The 9,777-nt window shown below is 35.6% G+C and overlaps 1 protein-coding gene across 1 annotated transcript; it reads right to left on the reverse strand.

The window, feature by feature from the left end:
- Window positions 1–306: 306 nt before the first annotated feature.
- LOC117987201 (serine protease 30-like) lies at window positions 307–9,326 on the reverse strand. The gene is made up of 6 exons (XM_069502131.1): window positions 9,285–9,326; window positions 8,346–8,476; window positions 6,467–6,635; window positions 5,553–5,675; window positions 2,564–2,710; window positions 307–593 (listed from the first exon to the last, which is right to left on the reverse strand). The coding sequence occupies exons 2-6, from the start codon at window positions 8,456–8,458 to the stop codon at window positions 375–377; spliced, it is 771 nt and encodes a 256-aa protein (XP_069358232.1). The 5' UTR covers window positions 8,459–8,476; window positions 9,285–9,326; the 3' UTR covers window positions 307–374.
- Between the last annotated feature and the right edge of the window lie 451 nt (window positions 9,327–9,777).

Consider the following 9,777-nt stretch of genomic DNA (forward strand, 5'->3'; position numbering starts at 1 on the left):
CTATAGGTAAAACAGTATTTTTTAATTTATTTAGGACTGTCTGTTCCCGTTGAAACTATGAACTTTTCTTAGAAAATTCCCGCAGAACGGATTTGAACAAACTTGAACTTGGCATACTTATTTATAGCTATCACTCCGAGTTAACATAATTTATGTATGAAATATTTTCATGCAGAAAAACAAGAGCGTTTGTTTGGGTAAGGAAAGATATTTTTTATAAAAAAACAAAATTGTATTTAAAGTAAACTTTTTTATTTATGACTTGTTGTACCTATTTATTATGACTTTATTACAGTACAAAAATAAATAATATAAAAATATCAAATAATAAAACTAAATAAAATGAGTCACAGACAGTCTTGAATCTAGTTCAGTTACGCTGTAATAAATATTTGCATGAAAGAGAATACTGCGATTGTAACAAACACGCCTGGTGCGTATATTGCTGAGGATCCCGACACGGTTCTTAGCCAACTTGTGTGGTTGGATATTCTGGTGTAAACTTCAGGGAACGTTGATTTAGAGCAACCGTCTGATTGGGAAAGTATACCAGTGAAAGTCCCTGCGCAGACCAAAGGATTTCCAATATCACCCTGTCAAAAAAAAAGTTCACGTTCAAATTACGTAGCTTTTTATTAATTTACTTGTTTGCGTATTTAGGTTATTACGTACTACATCCGATCCGAATCCGAGAAAATTTTAATCTAGCAAGGTCGGATCTAATCCGGATGTCGATTTTACAATCTAATGCTAATATTTAATGAGCAATCTGGCTAATTAATTATTATCAAAACGACACGGTTATTTCTTCTTCTTCTTCTTCTTTCTTTAAACAGCTTTTAACAATTATGCTCTTGAATGATATCTAGGGTTGTAACAGTCTGTTTCGACGAATGTTGCTTGAGTATTCTTTGAGACTGGCCGCCCGCATGATGACTCGAATTCAGAATTAACACACAAGTGTACATAGGTACAAGCAATTTGCAGTACGCGGCAGAAAATGTATATCGACCGTTACGTTAGAAAGAGATAGCAGTTTCGTAGAGCGTTGTCTCTGTGGTTGATACTGACAAAACGTCACATAGGTATGAGTGACAGAGACAACGCTCTACAAAGCTAAAATCTAATTCTAAAGGTCGATGTACAATATTTCTTGCCGGCTACTGTAATATGATTAATTATTCTGTCCGTGAACGAAGCTCCAAATTGGGGAAATTCTCGCTCTCAGAAAACGAAATTCAAATTTCAAATCTAGTGCGCAACCCCTCATACAAAATAGTACCTACTTCGGCTACCTCGGATTAAGAATTCTCGAATTTGTATCGGATGCAGTGCGTAAAGAGCCTAAACCCTAGCGAATTAAGTTGATCATTTCCATAACAATGACATAAATGCATCTATATTTATCGATAGTGAGTGAATGCTATTTTTCTTGTTATCGTAATCCTTACGCAGAAAACATTTCTCGTCCACAACAAAACAAGCTGTCAAAACTTGATAAAGTTATCACTATGACAAGATTAAAAGATAATTTAAAATTTATTTTTATAAGCACCTACTGTAAAATGTAAATATTTGGTAGAGATCATAAATAAATAATAACAATCGCGTGCCCTTCCGGTTAGAAAAATATGTTAGACTTGTACCTAATGCATAGTATCATCGAGCAAATGTGCATCAAACAATATAATAATAAAACAAAACAAATGAAATACCTGAAATATCAACGTCACTCTATTAAAAAAAAAGTTGCGTGTGTCGGTACGTGCCATAACACAACAGGAGTGAAACTTCTTCGGGCAATGCAGCAGCTTCTTGACGTCACACCCTTTCCATGTTCCTTCATTCATAGTTTCAAGTTCCACGTTTAATTTTCAATAACCTTTTTACCTATGCTCCCATCACGTCAAAGGCATGCATTTTTCATTATGGATATCCTTTTAATTATCGCTTCCGTACCACGCCTAAAGAAGTTTCACTTCAAAAAACAATGCCAGCTTCGTGGTCCCACCACTTTGCCCCACTGGTGGTTCAACGGTATACCACCATTTTTGTGACGGGTCCGTGGTCCCACTGGTCACTGGTGGTCACTATATCACCATAATATGTGGTGAGTCAAAGGGATACCACCATGACGCTTCATGGTCCCACTACAGCTATAGTACGCGACAGGCCGAGATGGCAATCGGAGCGAACAAAAAACAACAGCATGTATAGACTAAGACCTAGCGCGTGGCAGACCCTCGTTATTTTATAAAAACTGAAAGTTTCTCTGCGTATTGTCCCCAACACTGGGAGGAACATTTGTTTGGATGTTAGTTTGGATAATGATGTCCTTGGGAGATAACAGGTAATAAAGGTGTACCTTAAAAAAATCTTACGTCAAAGTATAAAGTAATTTTTTTAATACTTTATTCAGAATAGTAATTAGAAACGCGTCAAGCATTATGCCATACACCTTTATTACCTGTTATCTCCCAAAGGCACCATCATCCAAACAAACGTTTCTCCCTGTGTTGGACGGAAGTCTGGCACGCGCTGGCTCATTTTCTCTAGTACTTACATTGCAATTTGAAGATAAAAGATCCAGCGAAACAGCGCACACCATAGACGGCAAAATATTTTTAGCACCAATCTGACTATTGTATATCGACATACACAAATTCTGGTTGTATATGTACTTCTGTACGTATCTCAGTTGCACGCTAGTCTGAAAAACAATTATCAATACTTATTACAACTACTAATAATAATAATAATAATAATAATAATATAGCCTTTATTTACTGAAAAACATTACATGCAATTTCATTTGTCATAGTATTCAGTATATACATATTTTAATAGAATCAATACATAATACTTATTTACATTTACATTTATATTTATATATCATTACTATTATTTATGTCACCGCTATTTTTAAATTATTAATTTTTTACTGTATAAATTTTCATTTTTTAATATGTACACAATACTATTCTGTATATCACTACTAATTTTCATATTTTATTAGGTATATACATTCTTCTTCCACTTTTATTTTTCAGTACGCCCCATTTGGACGAAGGCCTCCTCCAGTCGTTTCCACATTTCTCTATCTTGGGTCATTCGTTGCCATGTTGCTCCCATAATTTTCACAAAATCATCATTCCACCTAACTCTTTGTCTCCCTCTTGATCTTTTACCGTCTCTAGGATACCATTCTGTTACTGTTTTTGCCCATCTGTCCTGGTTTTGTCTGCAAACATGTCCGGCCCATTTCCATTTTAGTTTTCTAATTTGTACTTGTATATCTACTATGTTAGTTCTATTTCTTAATGTTTCGTTTGCTATTCTATCTTTTCTTCTTACATGTAGCATACTACGTTCCATTGCACGCTGGCAGATTGCTAATTTTTGTTCTAATTTTTGTGTCAGGGCCCAGGTTTGGCTACCATAGGTTAGTATAGGCAGTACGCAGCTATCTTCAAATCTAATACCTCTAGTGACTGGAGGGTTTTGGTCTAGTTCTCCCACGGTGACCAACCGGGTTGGGAGACTGTGCTGGAGGGGCCGTGATAGTTGCTATTCTACTAATTTAGGTACTAAAAAATTGTTCATCGAGCTTTGCCCGTTATTCTCTGTATTAATTTTTTGCTTATTTTTCTTCGCCATGTTTCCTTGTATATACGGTTTGCTCATTTGGCTTGGAGGGGTAGACTCTAATTCTCTCTTTCTAGAATTTGGAGTGTTTTTACTTTCCTCGTTTTTCCGAGTTTTATTTGGTTCATGTATTATTAGCTTATCCTGTCGTAGATACGCAATCTTTCCTTCATTTCGTGCTCGTTGCAATTGGTCTTGAAGCTGTTTTCTTTTTTCTAATATTTGTTGTGGATAGTCTTCTTTCAAATAAATCGTTTTGTTTTTAAGTTGCTTTTTATTTTTGAGAATAGAAATCTTTTTGCCATAAGTCGTAAAAGTGGCTACTATAGGTCTTATTTTATTTTCTACTTTTTTCCCCATCCTTTTCGTTATTTCAATTTCATTTCTGTTGCAATCCACTTTTATTTCCGTTTTTACTATATTTATTACTTTATTTTCTAATTCCTCATAGGATTTTTCTCCTTCTTCAACTCCAAAAAATATTATGTTTCTGCATCTGATCTGTTTTTCTATTGCAAGAATCCTCTCATTTTGCTCGATATTGTTCATCTTTAATAATTCAATCTGCGATTGAATGCCTTCAAATTTTTTATCTATATTTTCATTAATACTATTTGTGATTCGCTCTTCCACTATTCTGAGCGACTCCTCCGAATCTTTTTTGATGTCGCATCTAAGCTCGCGTAGCAGTTGCTCGAAGTTTGACATGTTGAACTTGTATGTAGCCACAATAGCGATAGGATAAGAGAATAATTTCTGGTAAGTATTTGCCCTCAATTAGTAGTAGTTCTAATAGTAGTATGTACAATGTGACTTTCTATTTCCAATTAGTAAAATTATTATTTACAAATAGTACTATTATTATTTATAGTATTACAATTAAACTATACATCCAATTGATAGATCCTTCAAGCAAAAATAAAAATTACAGAAATTCATAAATAGTTATTCGCAGTCTGTTCTCTATAATTCATACTATAATGTTATGTAACACGGGTGTCAGTAGGTACATATTGTTTAAACAACTTTTAATTCCTAGTCCTGGTGATAATACTTATGTAATCTATTCATTAAACCATACATTACAACTACTAAGTACATCTAAATATATAAAACGAAACAGGTGACTGACTGACGATCTATCAACGCACAGCAATCTATTTAGATTTAGGGGGTCACAACAAATTTGGTAACCATCACCGATATGGATTTTGTTGGGTTCAGAGGATAGAGGGCAACTCTCTGAAGGGCAAATCTTAAATATGCTATTCTGTAGGCCCTGAGTGGTTGACTTAAGTATTTATGGAGCCTGAAAGGTGCATTATCGTTACCAAAAATGACATGATATGGATATGGCTGGTGATGGTATAGAAAGTAAGTACTAGTTGTGCTCATGCAAACCGTATAAGGACTGATCACGATTCGGTTGCGTTTTCGAGCTATGCCCTTCCAAAGTACATGCAAAAATAAAAACGACGAGAAAAATGACTGTTGCTCATGTAGAAAGTAAGTGCTAACCTTACACATGCAAATTATGTAAAAACTTACCAAAAATTTGGTTGCGTTATGGAGCAATGCTGATTCAAAAAATCTGCTTATATGGAGCTCAAAAACAGACTTGAATGGATATGACTGTTGATGGTGTAATAAGTAAGCTCTAGTTGCGTTTACATAAACCGCGTAAAGGCTGATCTAAGATTTGGTTGTGTTTTGGAGCTACGTCTGTTCAAAAATATTGTTAAAATAAAAATGATGAGGAATATGTCTGCTGATGGTATAGATAGTGAGTAGTATCTTTACAACAAAGTGATCCTATATGGGTTCCGTTTTTCCTTTTGAGGTACGGAACCCTAAAAAGCACGCTTTTCTGGAATATGCTTATACTAAAAGTATAAAACTAAAGTTACTTGTGAAAAGAAGTCGTTTCCACCCCACCCAGTGACAGTGCAAGTAGTGAAGTCCGCTGGGTTGAAGTTCGAACTTGGCAACGCTACAGGAGTCACAACAGTTTCAGGAAACGGCTGTTGAAGCTGTTAACAAGTAAATTGATTGAAACTTTTAAGTTACACATTTTAATTTAGCTTACAATACAACATTAATACAAATACAATAGAATAACTGAGGAATTGGAACTAAAAATTCAATTTAAATAAATTGTGATTTTTAGAAATTTCTTTAAAGTGTAGGTAAAAGTTAAAACACCTACACTTCAATCCATACCAATATTATAAATGCGAAAGTGTGTCTGTCTGTCTGTCTGTCTGCTAGCCTTTCACGGCCCATCCGTTCAACCGATTTTGACGAAATTTGGTACAGCGATAGCTTGCATCCCGGGGAAGGACATAGGCTACTTTTATCCCAGAAAATCAAAGAGTTCCCACGGAATTTTAAAAACCTCCACGCGGACGAAGTCGCGGGCATCATCTAGTGTTCTTATAAATCCATGCTAATATTATAAATGCGAAAGTGTGTCTGTCTGTCTGTCTGCTAGCTTTTCACGGCCCAGCAGTTAACCGATTTTGATAAAATTCGGTATAGAGTTAGCTTACATTCCGGGGAAGGACATAGGCTACTTTTTATTCCGGAAAAGGAAATAGTTCCCGAGGGATTTTTAAAATCCTGAATACACACGGACGAAGTCGCGAGCATCATTTAGTAGTTAATATTTGTTTCTAGAACGTACCGTCTACAAAATTTTATTGAGTGAAACTTGAATGGTTATCTTGAGATGAGAACTACATTTGTATGGAACACGGTGGGAAGCGCGCTACGGAAACTTCTCTTAGTAAAAATAGTGAGGAACATGAATAAAAATACTTACAGCAAGAACAGCTATATCGTTGACAAACGCTGGTGGGCCAGTATAGTGTGGGTTGATAGTGATGTTTGATACACCCCTAACCCGATCAGCAGCACCAGCACTTGTATCGTTTGTTAGTAGAACAGCGCCAGCGAATACTCTTATCAGGTTAACATTTAGGAGGTTGTTACTGCAACAAATTGACTTTTCAATATTTTAAAATATCGTTGATAGTCACAGTGAAATGTTAAAAAATCTATTTTTTTTTTGTATTTTATATTCTCTTTTTTAGTCCCGATTACGAGAGGTTACTAATGAGTTGACGTTTGTCGGTCTCAATGATAGAGTCAACGCTCTACGAAACCGAAATGTCATTCTAAAGGCCGATGTAAACTTTATGATGGTCTCCCTCCCTCTTGATATCCCCCGTCCCATAAATGTTGAGTGTTTCCTTATGTTAGTTTTTAGTAGTTATGTTAAATTTGTCTGTAAATATGTAAATACTAACAATATTAAAGTGTAAATAAGTACCTATATATTCTAGTATCTATTTGTATATTTTGTATATATATATAATTCTTTTAAGTATGTGTTCTTTATGCTGTTGTAGATGACTAACAAAATTCAGTTATTGCAAAAGGTAATAATTTGAATCTTGATAGTATCGTTTTTTTTTAAACTGTCCCCTCTGTGACTCTTCCATTCTACGTGACATTGGCGAAGTGCATTGTGCTCGGTGTGGCACTACTGAAAGCCACAAAGCAAAATAAGAAGAAGAATAAGACCGATGTACATTACTTTCGGCCGCGTACTGTACAATTTTTCCTGTACTTTTATAGATCTTTATGCAAGTTTGCAACACCCTGTGGGCAAAATGTTATTTCCTTAGAGAAATATCTCGGAAAAGTAATGTTTTGTGTCAGTCGTTGTTTGCGCGGACTGTTTACATTTACCTATACCTTAGAACATTTATTTCCTCAGTATATCCTGCGCTACGGTTAAGATAGGTAATGTTAAATAGGTAAGAAGGGCACAGGGGACACTTGCGATATCATATTTTTATGTTTTTAGGGTTCCGTAGTTAAAAAGGAAAAACGGAACCCTTATAGGATCACTTTGTTGTCTTTCTGTCTGTCTGTCTGTCAAGAAACCTGTAGGGTTCTTCCCGTAGACCTAGAATCATGAAATTTGGCAGGAAGGTAGGGTCTTATAACAGACATGAGGGAAAAAATCTAAAAATTGTGAATTTGTGGTTACGTCACAAGAAAAAATTTAAAATGTGTTCATGAACAAATACCTACCTACTGCTATTTTCAACTTTCAAAGTAAGATTACTATACTAAGTGGGGTATCATAATATGAAAGGGCTTTGGTTGTACAATCTAAAACAGATTTTTCTTTATTTTTAGGCATAATAGGTAGTTTTTGATTAATCGTGCAAAATGTCGATAAAATACGATTGAAGTACAGATTGTAAGGCCGTTTTTTTGAACTGGTGATGCCATTGTGTAGTATAGTGCTTTCTAAATAAACTGGCGTGTTTCCACTTGAGACCGTCATTAGCAATAACAATAGGATTACATTCGACATACCACGTAAACAATAGGGGTAATAAACCAAACACTCAAAGAGCACATTCATTTTTAAAGGAGCCGGTTCAACCTCATAGTGTTGATACTTTTGAATTCACCCACCACGACTTAATCCTATTGTTATTGTTAATGACGGTCTCAAGTGGAAACACGCCAGTTTATTTTGAATGCACTATACAAATGTGGTCGTATAAACCGTCAAAACACACTTTGCAGTATCATGCAAAGTCACGGAGTAATCTTCATAGAGAAATAATAATACCATGATGGGGTGTACCGTGTAGGTAATGTTAGGTACAATTACGTACCCTTCTTTATCTTCTGCAATAAGGCAGCTGGCAGCAGTGACCACGTGGGAGCGTGTGAAAAGTGCACCGCCACACCTATGTCCTCTGTCTTCCATTTGAGTTCCGTTTGCCATCAATAATTGTATGGACACCTATACCAAAATATAAAGTGATAATTTTCTCAGAAAGTTAAGAGTGTCTTAAAATACTTTTATACTAGCTCATCCGCGTGGACTTTGCAAAAATTTCGAACCCCTATTTTACCCCCTTAGGGGTCAAATTTTCAAAAATTCTTTCTTAGCGGATATCTACGTCATAATATCTACTGCGTGCTAAATTTCAGCCCGATCCGTCCATTAGTTTGAGCTGTGCTTGATAGATCAGTCAGTCAGTCAGTCAGTCAGCTTTTCCTTTTATAGATAGAATAGATGGAGGTTGAATTCTCTGTGAATAGATATTATTATGATGTAAATTTAAGTGCACCTATTTACTGCATACAATATTTTGACGACCTGCCTGCCTCAATGCTGATCACATATTATACCTAGTTCGCTGATATTTAATCAAAATTGTTTTTGGTGTAATTACTTAAATGATTAGTAAATAAATTCCAATTTAAATTTCAATGAGGAGAGCGTGTGGTATTTATTACAAGTCAAGGCTTAGGCTTCCAGGTGGGTCAATTTAGGAGTTTCTTACTAAGCCTATGCCGGTCTTCAGAATGTAAAAGGTAGAAGGTGAAAAGTTAGGTAAGGTATAGTACGCGACAGGTCGAGATGGCAATGGGGGAGGGAACGCCCCGCACACCCACACAGCCCCCGCGCTAACTCGGTTCGGGTATGCGGGGCGTCCCGAGCCTCATACCCTGATTGCCATCTCAATTCTCAACCCGTCGCGTACTATACTTCTGTTGTTTGTACGTGGTAGTTATTAGTGTACAATAAACATTTTATTACTTACTACGTATGGAAATTGGCCTTCACTTGCAAGCTGTCCATTTACAATTCTATTACTTGACACCCCCGCCACGTTCTCCAGATCGGCCCCATCTGTAAATAATGCCCATAGTCAGCACAAAGCGCACAAAATATTACTATCTGTAACTTTCCATCCAAAATATCCACGCGTCAACACAAGCATATCGAATCTCACAATATAAGCAATTTTATTTAAATCGCAAATCAAATTTTTAAAATTAAATAAAATCGAAATACGCAGTAGGATGTGTTACTTTTAATTGAACATGTGAGAGTAACATTAATTCAGAATATAAAGCTTGAGCTTTTATCTTAATTAATAACTTGCGCATATTTTTTAATATACCCAAGTACGTTTTCATCCATTATTAAAAACAACCGCAATAGGTATATCGATGCTGGATTCATACTATATTATATTTAAATACGAATACTTATAAAAGTAAACCACTTTAATATTAACTAGCGACCGCCCA

This window comes from Maniola hyperantus, chromosome 12 (assembly GCF_902806685.2).
Source record: "Maniola hyperantus chromosome 12, iAphHyp1.2, whole genome shotgun sequence".
Lineage (NCBI taxonomy): Eukaryota > Metazoa > Arthropoda > Insecta > Lepidoptera > Nymphalidae > Maniola > Maniola hyperantus.

What these genes read in the sequence shown, in the direction of transcription:
- LOC117987201 (XM_069502131.1), bottom strand. Translation starts at nt 8,458, where the DNA reads ATGGCAAACGGAACTCAAATGGAAGACAGAGGACATAGGTGTGGCGGT. An exon ending in ATTGCAGAAGATAAAGAAGG is followed by an intron (nt 6,636 to 8,345) that starts GTACGTAATTGT and finishes AATTTGTTGCAG; the next exon opens with TAACAACCTCCTAAATGTTA. An exon ending in ACGATATAGCTGTTCTTGCT is followed by an intron (nt 5,676 to 6,466) that starts GTAAGTATTTTT and finishes ACTTGTTAACAG; the next exon opens with CTTCAACAGCCGTTTCCTGA.